This window comes from Furipterus horrens, unplaced genomic scaffold, assembly GCF_987537825.1.
Source record: "Furipterus horrens unplaced genomic scaffold, mFurHor1.1.pri manual_scaffold_4, whole genome shotgun sequence".
Taxonomy (NCBI): Eukaryota; Metazoa; Chordata; class Mammalia; order Chiroptera; family Furipteridae; genus Furipterus; species Furipterus horrens.
The window spans coordinates 139,081,528-139,105,186 of record NW_028327174.1 but is presented as its reverse complement, the minus strand read 5'-3'; the positions used below and the strand labels follow the sequence as shown (position 1 = coordinate 139,105,186).

The 23,659-nt window shown below is 38.0% G+C and overlaps 1 protein-coding gene across 3 annotated transcripts in view; it reads left to right on the top strand.

Moving 5' to 3' along the window:
* The first annotated feature begins 21,236 nt into the window (after window positions 1-21,236).
* The window catches only part of CNTLN (centlein), a 284,539-nt gene continuing 282,116 nt past the window's right edge, over window positions 21,237-23,659 (top strand). For 2 of the 3 annotated variants that reach the window (XM_090274078.1, XM_090274077.1), the window contains exon 1: window positions 21,237-21,670. In XM_090274078.1, the coding sequence (XP_090130204.1) occupies window positions 21,302-21,670 (369 nt within the window). In that variant the 5' untranslated portion in view covers window positions 21,237-21,301. The remainder of the gene's footprint in view (window positions 21,671-23,659) is intronic. The other variant, XM_090274079.1, reaches the window with a different exon arrangement.

The window sequence follows — 23,659 nt, the reverse complement described above, 5'->3', positions numbered from 1 at the left end:
CACCAATGCTTCAGCCTGCTAATATTATTTTCAATTAATAAAATTCAGACAGAAGCAGAAATTTTTAATTTAGGGCATAGAAGCAAATCAATGGCACCAAACAAACATAATATAGAACAATTATTGAGTGCCATAAGCAAGCAAAAAGGTTTATGGGTCTCGGAATTGACTCTGACTTAAATAAAAAACACAGGAGGATATACAAAAGGGAGGTCAAGAGAAAATAATTGGAGCACAATGATTATAAAAGGCTAGCTTTTAAATAATTGCCATATCAAGAAGTAAATTAAATTTAAAGTAATTTAAATCATTTTGCAAATATGTAATTAGTATTTTCCTTAGCATAACAATATTCCTGTAAAGACTACCTCTTACACACTGTTTATTATTCTGTTGCATTAGCCAACAATTACAGGAGGGCAAAATTTTACCCAACATGTAAAAGTTGTCCCTCTAAAATTAAATAAGGATGCTATTAAGGACCTGCTTCTGGAAAATGCCAAAGCCAAGAATGTCTAGACATATCTGAAATATCACATAGCTTTCTGTAATTTTGCATGTGTACAGCAGAGGGCACTAACATAATTACAATAGTTGGACCTGATGGGAGTAATCATCTGTGATTCTGGGATTCACCGGAAGTAGTAAACTAGAAAGTTTTTCTCATTTTCATCAATGAATAGTTTTCTTCTCTCTAAATAGGGAAATTCTTTGCATGAAATTTACTTAATTTTTATAGCTAAAGGCCCATAATAATAGAAAGTTAATGTTGATTATTCCCTAAGAAATAAACAACACAATGAGTGATATTTGAACATCATAACCAGCCTCCTCAGAAGAACAATAACACTGTATCAGCCTTCCCCCCACTTCCTCTAGCTCTCACATAGCTACACTCAACTAACTATATGTTCTCCCAAAACCCTACCCCAGGAATCTAAAAGTAAAAAGACTTTTAGATATATGGGGAGCTTTTTACAATACAGTTGAAGCATTGTCTGATCATTATGATCTCTACAAGGTGATGGAAACTTTGAGGCAAGTGGAATGACCAACAATTAGCTGTTATGAGAATGACCAAGAATGGGAAAGTTAACTGACATCATACTCAAATATGTTGTTTCATCACAGAGAGGGAGAGCAGATGGTCAGTTTTGTGGTCTTCATTTTCTAGATAAAATTAATAGAATAATTGCTACCCTTAGCAAAGCAGAAAGTACAGTAACTTATGAAGAGTGGAAAGAACAGTGTAGCAGGAAAGCAAGGCCCTGGCTAGGCTCACATGTAAGCCCTGTGTTTGTAGTCAGGACTATCTCTGCTTTTGTTTTTTATTTAGAGTTGAAAAAATGGAACCCAAATCATGCCATGGTGTCTATTAGAAGCACTGTAAGTAAAACTGATTTGACTGTGTATACTTACTTGATACTGTTGGTTGCCAACTGAGGCAGATACCCCAGGCTGTCTTACTAAGAGTGTCTTGCATCCCACTCTTCCCATATTCTCTCTACGGAAACTCTGATTTTTGTTTAGAGTGATAAAGTGCTCATTTAAAACCACTCTTTTTTCCTAGTAGTGGCCAGGTGACAGAGTCTGGCCCCTGAGTTGTAAGTAGAAATCTACTAGGAAATTTTGGAAAATGTTTTGCTTTTATGATATAGGTTCATCCTCTTCCTCTTCCCTTCTTTGTCCATCTAGGCATGAGGATATAATCCCAGAAATTTTAACAACTATCTTATTTTCATGAAGATGAAAATCACTTGCTAGTTCAAAAGAGTAGGCATTTAGAAGAAGCCAGGGTCACTGATGATGCTGAGCATTGTGGATCCCTAAGTCCAGGCATCTTGTTAGTTATAGAAATAAATAGATGTGTCTTAAAGCTACTGATAGGTATGGGCATGAGTCATTGGGAAAGGGCAGAAATTCCAGATGGAAGGAACAGAAAATCCAGAGATCAAAAGTAGTGGGTATGTTGGGTGTAGGGTAAGGATGGAAGATAAGCGGTTCATTTTGGTTCAAGCATAGAGTCTGTAAGAGAAATAGAGGGAAATATTTTTAAAAGGCAGTTTAAGCCAGATTGTCAAAGGCCTGATGTGCCAGGTTATAAAATTAGGATTTTGTTATAAATGCAAGAAAGAACCACTGAAAGTTTCTGAGTCATGGAGTGAGTGCTATGCTGAGAGCTATGCTTTATCAAGCAAGGACTTGCTGTATTAATGCACTTATGTGAGTCCTAGTATGAGATGTTTATTCATCTAGGTTAGAATAAATGAAGGTCTGATCCAGTGGGGGCAGTAGGAATAGATGGGAAGGGTGAGTAGTGGGAGATATTTTCAAAGCAAAATGGACAGGTACTGATGTGTGGAGTAAATGGAGGTGGGTTGGGGGAGGGAGCTTGTCTATTTTGGATTTTCACATTTTTATGATTGAATGAATGGACAATACTGTACATGGGCTGGCTAGGAACCAGGGTTTCTTTCTTTTGGAATAAAGTGGAAAAGAGATATTGCAGGTTAAGATTTCTTTCTAAAGTTTAAAGATGATAGACTGTATCTTTTTTTCCTCCTGACTTCAAAATTTCCTTGTTCAAGATTTTAATAAAGTGAATCCTTTGAAATGAAGGCTCCAGAAAGCTATCTGATGTTTTCCCAGCACCTAGAAGAGTGCTTGGTACATAGTAGGCCTTCAATTACTATTTTGTTGAATAAATAAATGAATGAATTACATTGGGGAACAAAATTATGCTGAATTAGATCTGACACTTGTTTTTGACTACTTTTAGCATCTGAATCCAAAAATGATCCCAGTTTTTCTCTATCACGTCAACTTTTTAAGGTACAGAATACCCTCCGTTTGTCCCCCAAATCATACAAAATGTCCATACAAAGGAAAATAAAGAAAAAATTACCTGAATATACTGTTTACTTAGAATTATTTTATTCATATAAAGGTTATATATTGTTATTGTAAGTCAAATTGTGTATAAGTAATAAAGTTCTGCTACATACATTTTAAGGTATTTTATCTTTTCAAATGACAGGCCAGGAAATGCCAAAATGAGATACTTGAAACAGTCTCCTTCAGTTGGCAAAGCTTTAACAAATTGCTTCATGAGATCCAGTTTTATGTGCAGAGGTGAAAATATAATGTTCATCTGTCAACAATTGGCTCATGTAGAATGTTTGGATCACCAGGTTTGAGGTCAGATCTTGGAGGCCATTCGACTCCACCCAATGCTTCTCATGAACTCTGCTGTCCCACATACACAGAAAACAGGGATTCTTGGGTGTATCCCCATTGCTGACCAAGAAGGAAGCAGGCCATTTTAAGGCCAACACAGATGATCCAATTGTGCTTGTGATATTGCAACAGATCAGTGACTCTCTTTATGTCTTCGTATTCTTCACGGAAACAAACTGAATGGCCAATTGGTACTGCACCAAATAAATTGCCATTGTAAAGGAGGACGCACTTCGAGCTCCACTTTGAACTATCGATGAACACTCGCCATTCAGTTGTGTTACTGATTGGAATTTCCAATTCCTCCATTAAACCATGTAAGTTATGGCAATACACAAAGCCACCATCACTTCGAAAGTACTGCAGAAATGCACTTTCTCTTGATCGAAAGTAAGATACCTTCTATCACTCCTTATTTCAAGCAAGTTTTTCTTGAGCAGCCTTGATGCTAGGAGTTCTGAATCCTTTTTGGATAGTCCCAAATCTCATGCCAAATAATTCAACTCATGCTGATCAAATCCCTTATGAACTGAGTCATCTTCAATTTCCAATTCTTCATCGTTGCTGTCACTTAGTTCTTCTCCATACTCCTGTTTTTCGAAAGAGGGTAGTTCAATGGAAACTGGCACTGGGATTTCAGCTGAATGAGGCACTGGGCGTATAGCTAATGGTAGACTAGGATTTACATTTATTTTTCTTGTTCTATCCTGACATTTTCACTATCCAAAAGTAACAGTGACTTGAATGATCTCTGGGCTGTTGCCAAACCATAGGTATACTAAATGGCAATTTATCACATGTTCCCTTCATCCACATCTGTAAACTCTCAACAAACTGTTTGCACACCTTGTGAGGGGCCCAAGACTTATCTTGATCAACAAGTTTTACTTTAAAAATATGCAAAATAGTCTTGCCTGACAAATGCGCTGATGTTTGTCCTTTGACTGGGAATGGTGAAACTGGCACAGATATAACAAAATGAATCAGGGTTTTAGGCACTTATGATGAAAAATAGCAGAAGCAGACATGATCTGAAGGAAAGGAAATAAGTACGTATGAAAATAAAAAAATAAATTCTGCTAACCCCTTGCATACAGACAAAAACTCGGACTACACTTCAGAATATGATTCACTATATAGAGTGGCACACAACCTCTCACCACCCTGTCTCATGTGTAACTGAAGAGCCTAGACAAGTTTGAACCTGTCGCTGGTCTTCAAGGTCGTCCCCCACTCCTCCCCACTTGAGGGACATTTGCTCTCAGCCAATAGGGGAGCACTAGTGCTTCCCTTGATTCAGGCTTGATCCAGTTTAGAATGGTTGCATTCAGATAAGCTATAGAGAAAAAACTTGACATGATAGAAGAAAACTAACTGCAGTTTTGAAATCAGCATACCTATTTAAGTCTGAAACAGCTGAAAAAATGAACTCAACAGCAATTATGTTAATAATTGTTCCCCTGTGTTATTCATTATCTTTGAAAACTTTTAGAACTACAAGTAAAAAATAATATCAGCTATTTTTAGGCCTGAAAAGGACTTTAAAGATGGTCTGGTCTAGTCTGCTCATTTTAAAGAGAACGAAACTGAAGTTATGGGGCACAGATATTGCAATTTGGTGTATGTGCATTTATTATATTTCTAGAGATCAATAAACAAAAAAGAAAATCAATATTTATGTGAAAATTCTGCTTAGGATGGTCTCTTTTGAAAAGAAAGATTTTATTTTATTTTTAGAGATAGAGGAAAGGAGGGAGAGAGAGGGGGAGAGAAAAATCAATGTATAAGAGAAACATTGATCAGTTGCCTCTGACACAGGCCTCCACAGGAAACCTGGCCCACAACCCAGGTATGTACCCTGAGTGGGAATTGAACCTGTGACCTTTGTTTTGTGGGATGATACTCAACCAAGTGAGCCATGCTGGTCATGGCACCAGATGATCTTTAAACAGAAATGTGTGCATTTATTGGCCTTTATATTCCTAGTACTATTAGAGATGTGGTAAAATTTTTACAAAGAAGACTAAGACTTGATTCTTATCCTAAAAACAGATGAAAATTAGTTAGGAAGATAAGATTAAGGCATACGGAATATTTAGGGTACAATTAATAACTATAATTGGTTGGGATTACATATATGAGTTCAGGGAAGGAAGAGATTAATGTGACCTAGAGGCTCTGTTCTGTAAACATTTTTAAAAAATTTGTATGAGAATGTAAATGATGCCACTAATCAAATTATCAGCTGGCATGAAGCTGAGCAGAGTAGAATTCAAAATGAATTAAAAACAATGGGGTGAGTCTAACAAGGTGAACCTAAATAGTAGTTTAAGGATGCCTAATAAAAAGTTAATTATAGCTAATATTTATTGAGTATTGACCATGAAACAGGCAATATTTAGTGCTTTACCTCCATTATGTCATTTCATCCTTATATCACACCACAAATCTTATTTTAATCCTCATTTTAAGGTAAGATAATGTTCCCAGAATGAAACAAGTCATATGTGATGAATCCATGCTTCAAATTCATATCTAAACTCTTACCTACTACTAAAACACATTGCCTCAATAGCTTTAAAAATATAAATATAAGCTTCTATGCTTATATATTTTGTATGAGGCACCTCATAAGTTTAGGATACAAATAAGATCATTTACTCTTATAATAAGCAAATTAAATATTTAAGACCCTACCAGCTCAAATAACAAGATGTCCAGTCTCTGCTTTGAGGTTTCCCCATTAAGTTGTCCAGAATCTAACTCTTCCAAAAGAGGCTTATTCTGATTCTGACAAGAGAAGTAGACAGCTGGAGAACCTCCTCAGCATTTTATTTATTTATTTGTTTATTATTGTTCTATTACAGTTGTCCCAATTTTTCTCTTGTTGCTCTCCCCTGCCCTGCCTACCCCTTGTGGCACTGTCAGAATGTTCCTTGTTTCCACACCTCTGGTTCTATTTTGCTCATTTTTTCTTTTGTTTATAAGTTTCCTCTTATAGATGGGATCATATGGTATTCGTCTTTTACCACCTGGCTTATTTCACTAAGCATAACACTCTCCAGTTCCATCCATGCTGTCACAAAAAGTAAGAATTCCTTCTTATTTTACTGCTATGTAGTATTCCATTGTGTAAATGTGCCACAGTTTTTTAATTCACTCATCCACCGATGGACACTTAGGCTGTTTCCTGTACTAGGCTATTACAAATAGTGCTGCTATGAACATAGGGGTGCATTGGTTCTTTTGAACTGGTGTTTCAGAGTTCCTAATGTATAATCCCAGCAGTGGAATTACTGAGTCAAAAGAAAGTTTCACTTTTAATTTTGAAGAAATTCCATATTTTTTCCAGTCTGCATTCCAACCAACAGTGCACTAGGGTTATATTTTCTCCACATCCTTGCCAGCACTTGTTGTTTATTGATATGTTAATGATGGCCATTTGGACAGGTATGAGGTGGTATCTCATTGTGGTTTTAATGTGCATCTCTCTGATGGCTAGTGATTTGAGCATCCCTATCTATGGATCCTCTGTATGTCCTCCTTGGAGAAATGTCTGTTCAGGTCCTTTGCCCATTTTTAATTGGATTATCTGTCTTCTTGGTGTTGAGTCATATAAATTCTTTATATATTTTGGAGATCAAACCCTTGTTTGAGGTATCATTGGAAAATATGTTTTCCCATAACGTTGGTCCCCTTTACATTTTGATGATATTTTCTTTAGCCATGCAGAAGCTTTTTAATTTGATGTAGTCCCATTCATTTATTTTTTCCTTTATTTCCCTTTCCTTAGAGGATATGTCAGTGGAAGTATTGTTGTGTGGAATATCTGAAATTTTACTGCCTATGTTTTTCTCTATGATTTTTATGGTGTCATGGCTTACATTTAAGTCTTTTATCCATCTTATGTTGATTCTGGTATATGGGATAAGTTGGTGGTCTAGTTTCATTTTTTTTTTTTTTTTTTTGCATGTACCATTCCAGTTCTCCCAATGCCATGTATTGAAGAGGCTATTTTTATTCTATTGTATACTTGTGCCCCCTTTGTCAAATATCAGTTGACCATAGAGACCTAGGTTTATTCCTGTGCTCTCTATTCTGTTCCATTGATCTATGTGTCTGTTCTTATGCCAGTACCAGACTGTTCTGATTACAGTGGCCTTATAGTATAGTTTGATTTCATGTATTGTGATCCTGCTACTTTGTTCTTCTTTGTCAAGATTGCTGAGGCTATTTGGGGTTGTTTTCGGTTCCATATGAATTTTTCAAATATTTGTTTTAAGTCTATGAAATATATCATTGGTATTTTCATAGAGATTACACTGAATCTATAGATTGTTTTGGGTAATATCAACATTTAAATATGTTGATTCTTCCCATCCATGAATATGGTATATGCTTTCATTTATTTGTATCTTCCTTAATTTCTTCAGTGTTCTGTAGTTTTTCTAGTACAAGTCTTTTACCTCCTTGGTTAAGTTGATTCCTAGGTACTTTATTTTTCTTATTGCTATAGTAAATGGGATTTCCCCCCTAGTTTCTGTTTCTGATATTTCATTATTGGTGTACAAAAAAGCTTTCAATTTCTTAATTTTGACTTTGTATCTTGCTATTTTGCCAAATTCACTTATTAGATCGAGTAGTTTTATGGCGGAGCCTATGGGTTTTCTTTGTACATTATTATGTATCTGTAAATATATGACAATTTTACCCCCTTCTTTCCAATGTGGATACCTTTTATTTCTTTTTCTTCTCTGCTCACTGTGCTAGAGCTTCCAATACTATGTTGAATAAGAGTGTGAAAGTGGCATCCTTGTCTTGTTCCTGATCTTAGGGGGAAAGCTTTTAGATTTTGCCAATTGAGTATGATGTTGGCTGTATGTTTCTCATATGTGGCCTTTATTATGTTGAGATATATATGCTACCTCTATTCCTATGTGGCTGAACATTGTATCATAATTGGGTGCTGTACTTTATCAGCTGCTTTTTCAGCATCTATTGATATGATCATGTGATTTTTGTTTTTCGTTTGGTTTATGGGATGCATTATGTTCATTGATTTGTGAATATTACACCATCCTTGCATCCATGGGGTGAATCCCACTTGATCATGGTGTATGATCTTTTTAATATATTGCTGGATCCGGTTTGCCAATAATTTGTTGAGGATTTTAGCATTTGTTTTTCAGCAATATTGGCCTGTAGTGTTCTTTCTTTGTTGTGTCTTGACCTGGTTTTAGAATTAGGATAATACAGTTCTCATAAAAAGAGTTTGGAAATCTTCCCTCTTGCTGAATTTTTTGGAATAGTTTGAGAAGGATAGGAGTTAGCTCTTCCCTTAACGGTTAGTAAATCTTGCCTGTGAAGCCATCCAGTTCAGGGCTTTTGTGTGCCAGGAGTTTTTTGATTACTGCCTCAATTTCACTAGTTGTTATCAGTCTATTTAGGCTTTCTGCTTTTTCTTGATTCAGTTTTGAAAGATTATATGTTTTTAGAAATTTGTCCAGTTTTCCCAGATTGTCAAATGTCTTGGCATATCTGTTCATAGTAATTTCTTACAATTCTTTGTATTTCTGTGGTATCAGTTGTAATTTCTCCTCTTTAATTTCTGATTTTATTTATTTGGGTCCTCTTTATTATTTTCTTGTTGAGTCTGGTTAAAGGCTTGTGAATTTTCTTATCTTTTCAAAGAACCAGCTCTTGGATTTATTGATCCTTTGAATTGTTCTTTTGTTCTCTATGTCATTTAATTCTCTGATTTTGATGATTTCCTTTCTTCTATTCACTGTGGGCTTTTTTTTTTGTTGTTGTTCCTCCAGTTCTTGTAGCTATCGGTTTAGGTTATTTATTTGAAAATTTTCTATCTCTTTTAGGTAGACTTGTATTGCTATGAATTCCCCTCTCAGGACTGCCTTTGCTGTGTTCCATAGGTTTTGGGCTGTTGTGTGTTCATTTTAATTTGTTTCCAGAAACTTAAATTTCTTCCTTGATCTCTTTGTTACCCCATTCATTATTTTGTAACATGTTATTCAGTCTTCATGAATTTGAATGTTTTTGAGTTTTTCTTTTTCTTGCAGTTGGTTTCTAGTTTCAAGCTGTTGTGATCCAAGAAGATATTTGATATGATTTCAATTTTCTTGAATTTGTTGAGGCTTGTTTTGTCTCTGATCATGTGGTCTATCTTTGAAAATGTTCCATGTGTATTTGAAAAGAACATATATTTTGCTTCTTTATCAATTAAGTTCATTTGATCGAGAGTAATGTTCAGTGTCACAATATTTTTGTTGATCCTTTGTTTGGAAGGTCTGTCCATTGTTGACAATGGTGTGTTAAAATCCCCTAAAATGAATGTGTTGCTGTCAATATCTTTCTTGAAGTCCTCCAAGCTTTTTCTTATACATTTGGGTGCTCCCATATTGGCATTTCCTGTTTCCCTCTTCTTCCACATCTAATGCATCAGCAAATCCTATGGACTCAATCTTTGTAACACATCTTGAATACCACCATATTTCTCTTTGTCCCCTGCAAACACGGTGTGTCAAATTATCATTATCTCTTGCTTGGACTGGTATTCTTGGTTCTACTTTCCTTCCCCTAACCATGCAATCCAGTCTTCCCAACAGCAGAGTGGTCTTTCAATAATGTAGTGAAATCTTTTATCTCTCCTCTATTTAAAATCTTGCCATCATTTTCTATTAGTCTTAGAATAAAATCCAAACTTTCCCCTTCATCTTACACATAGTCTTTCACTCTCTCAAACTCCAGGCATACTTGCCGCCTCTCTGTTTTTAGACACACCAAGCGACTTGGCACCTCTGGACTTTTGCATTTGCCATTCCCCCTCCAACCTTTCTGAATACTTTGTTCCTTCTCATCTTTCAGGCTTCTGTTAAAATCTCACCTCTTTAGAGAAGACTTTCTTAATCAACCTAATAAAAATAGTTCCCACCTAGATATTTTCCATCTCATCACACTTTCTTTCATTCCTAGCACTTATTATACTCTATCTTGTTTACTTCTTTGTCAGTTGTCTTTCCTCGTTTGAGTTTGAGTTTGAAGGTAAAGACTGGTTTGCCTCTGTCTTTATCTCCAGTGCTAAGATTCTAGCACAGAGTAGGTAGTCCATACATGAGTTCATGGCTCACTGAATAATTGTGAGATAGCTTTTGTATTCCAGAAGAAATGCCTGGCATGTTTTTTTTTTCTTTTTCTTTTAAAAGCTTAACCAAGTGATTGTGAATCCTGGCTGCATGTTAGATTCACCTGGGGAACTTTTAAAAAGTAATATCACTAGTGTGTCACACCACCTCCATTAAATCAGCATCTTGTAGATGCGACTTAAGTATCATTAGAAAAACTCCTTTAGTTGATTCTAATATACTAAGAGCATGGGACAACCATGGGCAACTATCATTCCCTTTTTCTTAAACTCCAGATCAACTTCTTTGTTATTTTATTACTGTCTTTTAGTATGATCCCATTTCAAATGATTTCTCCAAGAAATGTTTCTGGAGAGACCACAGTCCCTTTGCTGCCCTTATCAAATGCTTTATAAAAAACACTTTAAATCTGGAGTTTATCTTTGGATCATAAAACCTGTTTTCCTGATCATGTAATTTTTACCACTTGGGGATGGGCTTCTTTGGGATTGAAGTATAACAGACATTTCCTGGGAAATAGTTTGAGTAGCTCTCTCCTCTGTACAACCTATAAAGCAAAGCAGTGTTCATATTTTATTTACAAACTTTTGGTTTATGTTTATGCTTTCACTTGCCTTGTTTTCTGATAGTCCCCCAGATATGTGCTTGGTGTGCTTCCCACTCAATTGAAGTAACTATCCTCTGCTCCAATATTCTTTATTAGAAATGCTGTCCTGCCACTCCATCTAAAATGATACTCAAGCCACTGCCAGCACTCCCTTCCCTTCCTTTCTTTATTTCTCTTGATATAATTTTTCACTAATTAACAAGTATAGTTACTTGTTTATGATGTGCTTTCTTCATAAGAGCAGGGATTATGACTGTTCTTTGCTGTATCACTAGCAGTGTTCAATAAATATTTGTTGAAAAATGAAGGAATGAGTGAATGGTGTTCTAAAAAGGGGCCCCCAAATTGATTGAATTTCCTCCCTTTCTTCCTTTTTTATTCCCAAGGAATTTTGTTACATCAAGAAGCATCATTTAGGAAAGAAATGTTGGTGGCACCAGGAACCAGTTTACCTATGCTTTAATACTCTCATTTCACCCAATAGCAGTGAGCATTCATGTGAGCCATTTATCTCAGATATTAACCTTGATAACTTATAATCCCTAAAAATATTTGCTGTTTATAGCAAAAAAAATTTTCAGTGAAATATCATTAATGACCATCAAGAATGTCTGGAAATTGTTGAAGGCAAAACTTTATGTGTCTAATAGTGTTAGATAAGACAAGGGTCTCAAGGTCTAGGCAGTTACATTAAAAAAAAACAAACAAACAAACAAACAAACAAAAAAACCCAGGCTGTTTTCCTGAACTGTAAACTCAAGTCATTTTGACTTGTACAAAGGAAGTATGTTCTTAAAGTTGCTGTTGCATCTTCTTTGTGTTGGTGTTTTTGTATGTAGTTTTTAAAAAGCTTTTCTGCTCACCATCCTGCCAAGAAAATTGAAGCAAGCCTAATGATAGCCCAATATTGTACTCAGGGGGAGGAAAAAGGGGGAAGTCTTTTTAAAGCACCAGATCATGGAGGGAACGTTCAGAAATGAACATCTTTATAGTCTTAGAGGAGTCAGCCACTCTTAATTAAATTGTTAGAGCCAATTAAAAAAAAAGGTGCCATGACTCCCTATTTCCCTTCTACTGGGTATATACATCTCTTGCCTTGAGGACTGTGTGTGGCAAAAGGAGATTGACTGCCGGCCTGGGACATCACCACACCAAGAGTAAAGAAGCATTAATGCCTTTACCTTTTCCTAAATCCACAATGCATGAAGCCTAGTGGAGGGATGCTCACAGCAAGATAGTAGGAAGTAAGTTCAGTTTGACTTTGGTAATGAGTACAGACAAATTCACTTTCCTCTACTAAGAGCTACCACTGATGGCCTGTCTCTTGTGTCCAAGAAAAATTGCAGAGCAGTGCTGTGACTTCTGTTACTTTACAAAATATGCTACTTCAGTGTATATACAATAAACCTCTCTGTCAGTGTTCTAAGTGCACATCTTAAATCAATGTTTAGGGTTTTTTGTTTTTTATATATTGATGAAGGAGATCTTTCCTTTCAAATGTATCTTTGGATTATGGTTCCTGAAGGTGATTGGTGATTAGAGTTTGTGAACATGTGTGTTTTATGTGTGGTTTTTAGAACTGGCCTCTTTTTTTAAATCCTCACCTGAGGACATGTGTTTTTAATTGATTTTAGAGAGAGAGAGAGAGAGAGAGAGAGAGAGAGAGAGAGAGAGAGAGAGAGAGAGAGAGAGAACATTGATTGGTTGCCTTCCATATGTGCCCTAATGGGGAAATAGAATCCACAACCTTTTGGTGTACTGGCTGATGCTCCAACCAATTTGGCCACCTGGCCAGGTCTAGAGTTTGCCTCTTTAAAGACTTGGAGAGGCTATGTAAGTTCTAAGGCGCTCAGTTTTTCTAATTTAGATACTAATTATCAGGGTGAATCTCCTGTCTCCTTTACTTGCTGCAAGTATATAAAACTACCTAACAATAACCACTGACTTGTTCTTGAATAGAACACCTGAAACTGCAAGCCCCACAGTAGCAATATGGATCTAGTTGAGAGACATTTCTCAAATACTTCCTATGTTAAGGCATTGTGATAGGAATGAGAAGGGGTACAGAAAAGAGGCATTTTCTTCCTTCTAGAATCCTATAATCTATTTACAGATATAAAGCATACATGTATACAGTGAATGATTATAAAATTATGAGAGATGCAAAATATAAAGTAGATGCAGAATGCAAACTGAACATTATCTTGGGATATAATTATATGTAATTATTATTATTATTTTTAGGATAATCAAATTAGATAGATTAGCCTAGAATTTTGGAAACTGAGTTTTAATACAGAATGTGAAGTCAATAAAAGTAGTTGCATTCTTCTTGGTGCTTTTCTGTTCACAAAGCCTAAACTTTTTACCTAACTCTTACTTGGAGTCTGTTACCTCTTTATAACATATTAGTTCCCTTTGTCTCATTTATGGACTTGTAAATTAATGTCCAACCAGCTGCCAGGTGAAAAACATAAGGATTGCTACTTTAAATCATATACTTGCTATAACAGATTGCTATTCAGCCTGTGTCCCAGTTGTTGCTAATTAGATACACTGGTTATTTTTGTTGATGTTATTATTATTATTGATTTTAGAGAGGAAGTGAGAGAGAGAGAAGGAGAAACATCAACGTGAGAGAAACATTGATCAGTTGCCTCTTGTACCCATCCTGACCGAGGCTTGACCCTGCAACCTAGGTATGTTACCTGACCAGCGCTGGAACCCACTACCTTTTGGTGAAGGGACAATGCTCCAACCAACTGAGCCACTCAGCCAGGGTGACCACATTGGTTCTTTGAGTTGGATACCTTCTGTATGGCCTCCAGATGGTCTCTTGATATTTTTCTACCACATTCTCTGTCCTGGTTGACTAACTACCCTATAAGAACTGGTTGGGTCCAGCAGTGAGAAGCATGGGAGAAGATGGTTATGAGAGAAGAGAGTGAGGGTGGAGTGTTTGTTACCCTGGCTCCTAGTCTCTTGGGTCTGTGCCTCTCACCAGGCAGATCTCTGTGCACAGCCCTTTCTGTCTCCTGGCCATGGCTGCCCACTCCTCTTACCCCTTGAAGTTTAGGGTAATAACCTCTCCTACCCTTTGATTAGCCTTGGGGTACTGTACTATCCCTTTTGTTTTCCTTCAATTCTACCCTTGCATTTATAATCACTGTCTGTTTTAATTATTCCTCAAAGTATTCAATATGAGTTGCCATCCACCTACTGCTGAGACGGTAATTGGTCACCTTGCCAAGCAGGAAGGAAATCAGTCTAATCCTCTGATGGTGAAGTGACATATGTCTCTTTCATTTTTTAGTGTGGAACAGGTTCTTTTGTATGGGTTACCTAAATAATTTCAGCAAAAGTGAGACTTTGACATTCAAGAGTTCATATCTTCTCGGATATTTGGTAAAAATTCTCCCCTATTGCTAACTACTGCCTTGACTCGTGTGACTCAGTTGGTTGGGTGTTGTCCCAGTCAGGGCACATGCCTGGGTTGAGGGTTTGGTCCCCAGTTGGGGCATGTACAAGAGGCAGTCGACTGATCAAGGTTTCTCTTTCACACTGATGTTTCTTTCCCTCTCTTTCTCCTGACTTCCCCTCTTTCTAAAGATAAATAAGTGAAATATTTGAAAAACAACAACAACAACAACAGCAACAGTCAACTACTGACAGGAACTAAGGTAATCGGAAATGTCTGGGATTGACTGCTGCTTTTGTATGTCTGGTTTATGTCATAAGTGGGTGTGTGACGTATCAGGATGATTTTTTGGTTTGAGAAATAGTGCTCGTCGTCGGCAGCCGTCCGTCTCGAGAGACGATGGTGTAGCTTCTTAAGAGTCTATCTGCACCGCCGAGAATGGCTGTGCAGTCCGACTCGGGAGTGACATGGTATCTGTCTCCTCCCGTGTTGAATCGACATCTTGCGATGATGCTGGAGTGTCCTCTCCAGTGAAGCTGAAGCTACAGAGCCTGGGCAGGGTGATATGGAGGGTCTGCTGTTGCCCATGCAGCAGACACCCCCTCTCTTCGCAGCTGAAGGGTCCAAGGGAAAGACGGAGTCAATACAGCTTGGCTTCAGGTGCGCCGCAGGAGTTGCTGGTGTTGACTACAACGTCGAACCGCCTTAGGGACTCCGGCTCCGGATTTTCTGTCGGGGTTTACTCCCTTAGCCTTTCCACTGAAGAGGTATGCCGCAAGGCAGCGGAGGTTTTTTGGAGTCAGAGTTTTCCTTCTCTGATGTGCCCTGACTGGAAGATCGAACCAGCGACTCTTAGCTCGCAGGCCGACGCTCAATCCACTGAGCCAAACCAGCCAGGGCTGAAAAATAATTTTTATGGTTGGGGGTCACCACAACATGAGAAACTGTATTAAAGGGTCATGGCAAGAACCACTGGTCTAGAGGCTCAGCCCAGAAATAGTGCTATTTACCTGGTTACAGAAGTCCCTTACTAGGGCAAAGGCATGGTGGTGACTGTGGATATGCCATTTTGGGTATTCAAAAGGCAAAATGCCTGTGTGTATATGCATATACACTGTAATAGTGTATAACAACTGTGATAGGGAATATGTAGGCATCATCAAGACAGAGATGTTAAAATAGATTGCTCACAGTGGAGGAGGAAGGTGCTCATGTCTGGGATAAAACCAGAGGAGTAAAATAGATGGAAGAGTTGAAATACTTTGGCAATATTGTCTTGAGGGTAAAAAATATTCAGATGAAATACCCAGGACTTTGGGTCTTCCATTTCATCTATCAAGAAGAGGAGACTAAAATATAGACAAGAAGGCTGAAAAAAAGTGGAGTGTTTTCTCCCTCTGGTTATATGTTAAAATGAAGAACTTGATACTGTTCAACCCTGTGTATTGAATGATCGGAACTTCTTAGGGAATTTGGGACTTGCACTTCAAACTGTGACCCCTGAGAGAAAAAAGACACCTATTAAGAAGGGCTCCTGGTGGATAAATGGGCTCTAATTTTTTTAATCTTCGCCTGATATTTTTTTTCATGGTTTTAGAGAGAGAGAAAAGGAAAGAGAGAAACATCAATGTGAAAGAGAAACATCAATGTGAGAGAAAAACATAAATTGGCTGCTTCCTGTATGTACCCAGATTGGGGATTGATACCTAAACCTAGGTATGTGCCCTGACTGGGAATTGAACTGCAACCTTTCAGTTACAGGATGATGCTCCAACTGAGCCACACTGGCCAGGGCTGCGATCTGATTTTTAAAAACAGAGCCTAGCAGTCATTTCTATACAGGAGCCTCTTACACAAACGGAACTTCAGAGAGCCTGTGCTGTACTGCCTGCTTCTGCTTAGAATTGCTTGCCTCTGTGCTGAATTTCCTACTTCTGTACTAAACTTCCTGCCTGCACTGTGTTTCTGCCATCTGAGCCAGCCCTTACAAATAATTTCCTGGAATCCCATTTCAACCAATAGGACTAAGGCTTTCCCCATCCAATTGGAACTTCACAGCTCCAGCCAATCAGAGCAGTTCTATTTTGACCAATCAAAATAATTCCTTTAGGATCAATCAAACAGTGAGATTTGGAGTCCTCATTTGCATGAGGACAGACCAATCAGAGTCAAGGACTATTGTCCATATAAATCAGTTCCCTGTTGGCTCAGTGAGTGCACTTTTTCTTCCCACCGAAGACTGAATGCCATGTCTCCTTGGATGAGCTGAAACACCAAGGTGGTGGATCATAGAGCAGAGCTTTCTAGCCAGAGAGGGGCCTGGCCCCAAGGTTGTCTCACAGCTGTGTTGTTTTCACAATTGAGAGCTGTTTCGCACTGAATAGTTTTCATATTCACCGCACCCCAAATTGGGGATTTCAGTTTGCATTGAATCGGTGCCAGTAACCATCAGTTGACAAATCTTTGCTGAACTAAGTAAACTGATAAAAGTTACTCAAACCTAAAGCATACAGGATTTTTTTTTTTTTTTTCCTCAGAATAAGACCTACACTGGGAGTTAGAGTCAGTGGAAATAATTTTAGAAAAGCCTATAATTAGAAAAGAAGTTATTTAGACAGTTTTGGACTTTAATATAATTGTTGAAGAAGAAAATAGAAAATGAAATTCTGTTGTCATCGCATTGTAAGGTCATCATTTTGAAACTGTGCGAAAACTACATGGGAAAGCTGAAATGGATGATGTCATCCTTGGATGCTTATGATCTTGACCTAGAGCACTCTCAGCACTGATCAGGGAATCAATAGTTGCCAATAATCACTCAAACAAAATTGCAGAATTTGTTAGAACAAAACAGTTTTCTTGGTTTACTTTGACTATGTTGGGAAAGGTCATTAAGAAGACATGATCGCCAGTTTGACCCACAAGCTGGACACAGGCAATTGGAGACTCCGCAATCCCTCCCCTGTGCTTGGAAAGTGTGCCCAGCTTGCCTTTCCTGAGCTAGAAGCTGCCCAAGAACCCATCCTTGAGATAGTAATGTGGTCATGAGACCATCTGGATTGGGGATCTGATTGAACCCTGTTAAGGATTCTATACAAACTTTTAAGATTTGGCTGTTGGGTGCAGAAAATTACTGATCCTTCTGCTGCCCAAGACAAGCCTCTTCAGTAAATTTCCTTGTTTATTAAACCTGCCACCTACCCATGTGGAGAATCTCCTTTTTCTCTTGAGTTTCTCTCTGCCTTCATGCATACAAAGGTGTTAAAGATTACAGCTGGGATGCACCTTCTCAGATTTGTGAACCAACATACTAACTCCTACATATGTAATTTGTCCACACTAGACTGATATAATATGTCTGCAGCTGATTCAAAGTATCACATTACCATAGTCTAGCTTGTGGGATTCTTTTCAGTGTTAAAGAAATGGGCAGCAGGCTATTCCTTATTTAAAATTTAGGATATGGCAAAACCCTAAAAACTGAGATGTTTCAAAGAATTTAAAAGAAATTTATGATATTTAAGGTCTTATTAATACTTAATAGTGGTTTGAAATGTAATAATTAAATTCTGCTGACCAAATAAAGATTATACCAAATTAGTAAAGACATAAACATGTCTTAAAATTTGGCATCCTTTCTGAAAACAAAGAAACACAAGGGCTGATAAACTCTTAATATGTTTTTCCCCTTTTAAACAGAAACTAGAAATACATTTTTAAAATAAAAATGATAGGTGTAATTTAAATACTTTATTAATTTGTACATTTCCCCCAGTATTTCAAATATAAAATGATGACATGGAGGGAATTATATGCTTCTATATTCTAATATACTTCATCCTAAGCAGACTTTATTATGTATATCTGCAGAACAGACATCATCACTTTTAAATGTTGAAAAAAGAATTGATTGCTTTGTACAGTTTTATTCAGGTAGTCAGATTTTTAACTGATTTTTTCTGAGTTACACATGTTAATATTCAATGTTTCACACATTTCTGTCATTTCAGAAAATAACTAATACATGAAAGAACTTTATGGACACTTCTGAAAAAGTGCAAGTTTCTATTCTTAAAAATTGTCTGCCAATAAAGAACACTTACAACTCAACAACAAAAAGACAAAAACAAGCCAAATAAAAAATGAAGAAAGAACTTAGACATTTCTCCAAAGATAAACAAATGTCCAACAAGTACATGAAAAGATGATCGATGTCATTAGTCATTAGAGAAATGCAAACCAAAACTACAATGAGATATCACTTCACACCCACTAGTAAGCCATAAAGAGAAAAGTTTTTTTTTTTTTTTTTTTTTAAAGGAAAACAAGTGTTGGTGAAGATGTAGAGAAATTTGAATTTTATACATGTTGGTGGGAATGTAAAGTTGTGCAGCCACTATGGAAAACAGTGTGGTGGCTCCCAACAAGTTAAACATAAAATTACCAAATGACCCAGTAGTTCCACTCCTAGGTATATGCACAAAATAACTGAAAATAAGTGTTCAAAAAATAACTTATAAGTAAATGTTCATAGCAGCTCTATTCACAACTTAAAAAAGGTGGAATCAGCTTAAATGCCCACCAATGGATGAACTGAAAAACAAATTGTGATATATCCATACAATGGAATATTATTCACTATAAAAAAGAATGAAGTACTGATGCATGCTGCAAAATGGATGAAGCTTGGAAATATTACACTAAGTGAAAGAAACCAGTTGTAAAAGACTATTTATTGTATGGTTTTATTTATATGAAATAGAATAGTCTAATTTATAGAGACAGAAAACAGATTGGTGATTATCTTGAATTTGGGGAGCTAGGGGATGGAATGGGAGTGACTGTTTAATGGGTGTGGGGTTATAGTTGGGGGTGGTGAAAATTTTCTGGAACTAGTTGTAATGGTTGCCTAACATTGTAAATGTACTTAATGACACTGAATTGTTCTTTATTTATTTTTTTTTTAAATTTTTTTATTTTGGTTTTTCAATTACAGTTGTCCCCCTTTCCCCCAATTTCTCTCCCCCACCCAATTGTTCTTTATTTTCACTCACTTTACAATAAAAGGTAAATTTTATGTTAAGTGTATTTTACCACAATAAAAAGGAAGTTAAAAAATTGTCTATCTAGTTATAGATCTAGGATACTAACCTTTTTTTTTTGAGTCAAATATGTATATTTACCCATTGTACATAACTGTTTTCACTGCTTTTCAGAAGAATCTTTCTATAGTCAGATGAAATGATGCACTTTTGAGTGAATAACAAATAGCCATTTAAAATGTGCATTCATATTGATTTGTGCCAAACATGTAATCTTAAGCCCAGTGAAATCTTATTACATGCTATCAGACCTAATGCTCTATTTCAAGTGACAAATATGAAGTAAGGGTAAGGATCAAAGGCACAGGTTTTAGAGTTAAGTGGATTCATATACTAGTTTTCCTAATAACAGATGTGGGACTTCAGTCAAGAAACAACAACCTCTTGAGTCTCACTAGTAAAATGGGAATAATATCTATTTTACTATGATATTGTTAGAATTGAGTAAGTTATGTATATGAATAGTGCTTAGCCATGGGCTCAGCATAGAGTAAAAGTTCAATATGTCAGTGGCTTCTTTTAAAACAGGCTCATATGTGCTTTTTCTAATGTAATCCTTTTTATAAATTTTGCGTGGACAGAATCTCACTCATCTTGCCTTCACAGGCTTCTGATTTTTTTTTTTTTTTTTTTTTTTTTTAATGCTGACTAGATTCTGCTACAGAGCTGCAGGTTTGATTAAATGAAGAGGTCATCAGTTAAAGCAGTTGGCTCCCTACTTCCACAGTCTCCTCCCCACCCCAGCTCTCCAATATTCTGGAACCCTTTCTTCAGAGAGAGCAGATCTAGCTTTTGGTATAACTCTCCTGCTAGCTTAACGTGCATCTCCTTACTAAACTTACCACTACTGAATGTGTTACAATGACAGAGAAAGAGCTTGCTAGTGCCTATTCAAAGTTTATAAAGAAGTAGATAGCAGGAAGACAAATTTTAAAAAAGGATAAAGGATAAAGAAAGCTGGTCTTATTTCTTTAACCCCACTCCAAATTATTGGTTTCAAATTATTCCAAGGATCCAAACTGTCAGGCAATGTAGGTCACACTCACTCTGATATTCGGGCAACACATAAAGATGCTGACAAAGATTCAAAGGAAATCCTGATTCTTGCAAAACAAAAGACAAAGGGTACAGGAATATCCTAATTCAAATGAGAAACCTGCCTGAGAGTCCCTGCTCAGCACAAGGCTTTCTACATGTCCTTGACATCATCAGTCAGCTGGACGTCAGCTGTACCTAAAGCAGTTTTGCTAAGGGGTGTGAGGTAAACACAAGTGTACAACTTACTCCCCCTGCTCAAGAAGTTTACAACCCCGCTGGAGAGATTTGCTGTGTAACTAACACTCCAGGGTGGTTAATGAAACATGACAAAAACGAGGTGGCAGGGACCTTGCAGGCGAAGAGTTCACAGTTAGGGATCATTTGGGGCTGGGGGCTCGTCAAGGAAGCCTTTAAGAGGGGAGATGTTAGCCAGACTTAAGGGTCATGTAGGTTTCAGATAAGTGAGAAGCTGTGGCATTGAGGGCCGCAGACTCGGGAAAGACACGCCCTTATGGCGTGCCGTTTGGGCCTACCTAACTCCTCGCGGCATGGCGCATGTGCAGTCCAACGCTCGCGCTGGGAGCACGGCTCTTGGGAAGCCCGCCAGGACCCGCGAGCGCGAGACCCCGCGCGCCGAGGCGGGAAAGGGCTCGCGCATGCGTAGTTCAGGTTTTCAGGCTCGCCAGGATGGGGAAGGGGAGGTGGGGTTTCCAAGAGGGAACTTGACCCGTTAGCTGCCATGGACGTGACTGTGCGCTCTTCGTCCTCAGCGCTGCGTCGGCGGTCTGCTCCACTTTCTGGGCCCAGGTCCTCACTTGTCGGGCGGGCAGCTGTGGTACACGCAGTGAGCTGCTGCGAGGCCTCGGGTCTGGCGGGCGCAGCGCAAGAGGGCGTTGTGGGCAAAAGCAACATATCCTGGCGGGGTGGAGAAGGGACAGGGGGCCTGCGAGGGCCAGAGGGGGCAGCTCTGATTCAGACTCCCGACCTCAGCGCGCCCACAGGGTCCGAGCGGCTAGAGGGCATCTCGGTAGAGGAGGCAATGGTGACTCGGACGCAGCTGCTGGAGGAAGAGCTGAGCAGCCTAAAGGAGGAGCTGGCCCTGTGTCAGGTATCGAGGACTCCTGTCGCCAGCCTTTCCTCCCCATAGCGGGGCCGGGGCCCGTGGGGAGGTGCGACCCTCTTCCTCTGCATTTGGCTGCGTAGCCCCGCAGGCTACACCCCGTCCGTCCGGGGTCGCTCCCTCCCGTCTCCCAAACCCAGCCCGGCCGCTCTTGCTGCTGGAGGAACGCTGCTGCCTGCCCGGCCGCTGCCCCTCTCTAGCACCGGCGGGCAGAGTCCGTCTGGGTTCCCGGGGTTTGGTTTTCTTCTCGTGGATACCACCAGGACGAGCAGTCTCACCCCGCCCGCCAGACCCCAAGCCCAAGTGCCCCCTTGTAAAGTAGTGCTACTTGGTGCAGCACGAGTGGAATGCACTGATTGAGTTAAAATGTTGAATAGGAAAGTTTAAACACTTAGAATAAAATCCACCGATAAAGGAACGTATTTTTAATTTTCATACCCACTCCTGTCCTTGCTCGTAAGTCAAGTTAAACTGAAGTTGTAAGTACAGATCAATAATTTTTAGGGAGTCTTGGGCCTGGAACTTTAACACAAAATAGATGGTACTTGTACTTAATAACTAGCCATACTTATTCCATAGTCCTTTGAGTAGGAAGTTTCATTTTCATGTCATTAACTAGGTCAATTGCATTGACATTACTTTCCTGAGATTTGCAGAGTTTGTGATAGCTCGACTGTACTCATGTTCAGAGAGATTTGATATCCCTTTAGTTTTTCATCCTTAAAATTATTTGTTTTTAGCAGAACCTTTAGACAGGATTGTGTAATTAAAATGTTGGGGATTCACTCAATGATAGATCTTTGAGTCACTGTCTTCAAAATAGAACCAGTTAGGAACTGCGTAACACCAAGGTGTGTTTATGAGTAATATCAGTTTAGATTAATAAAAATTCATGAAACTTATTCTCTCAGAATTTGTTCTATTGGATTGTTTTGCCCCTTTTGTAGGTCCTTCCCGATTGAATCAAGGCTTCAAAAACAGGAAAATTTGTTGAAATTGAATATCCTTTTCTTAAGTGGGTAGATAATAGGTGGCTGCCTGCTTTTTCTGTTTTTCCTATTTCCTTTCTCATTTTCTGTTCGTCAGTGGTTAAGGACCAAAGAGATAAATAGAAGATACTAATGAACTAAAGCATGTCATCTGCACACCTTACCCTTGGATAGTTTAAAGATGTGAAACCATAATAAAGGCCTTTGTTACTTTGACAGGTCCTAAGATACTGTTTGCCCATAGACCCCTCACTGTATATTTCCCATAGTTGTGCCCTTAGTGGCTAAGGAGCTGAGATATTTACTTCTTATAACTGGCTTGATTAAGAAAATTAGTTTGTTGGAAACAGCCCAATGACTCCCCCAAATCCATTCACTACTATATTTTTTAAAAATGTGGCATCACATATAGTGTTGGCCTTTTGACCTTGAACATATATAGACTACGAAGATGAATGAAATATTCCAGGCAGTGTAAGAATGAAGATGGTCATAATTAGCCTAGAACAATGGTACTTGAGATTTTTGTAATATTGACACTGTTAGATGGTCATAGGAATTCCAGTAATGTGAGACAAGATTGATATGTCCCATACCATAAAACTTCAGTCAAACCATCCTCCTGCTCTTGGGGAAACATGGGAAACAGTAATGAACTTGAAGTTGTTTTTAAAAAGGTATTTAAGTAATTAAACATTCACTTTTTTTTTAACTTGTTTTTTCACTTATTCAGCTAGACATCACACTACCCAAGGATACCTAGTATTAACCCTCTGTTTTTCAAATCTTGCCAAAATGGCAACCCCAAATAAATTTATTTCATATCTCAATCTAGTAAGTATACAAAACATACATGTATGTATAATTCCAGAAAGAATATTTGTTCTGTGTTAGTAACTGATATTTTCTGATATTATGTACACATTTATCATCCTTTATAGAATATCAGATGATATACGTATATATACAGAATGCTTAATGTATACAC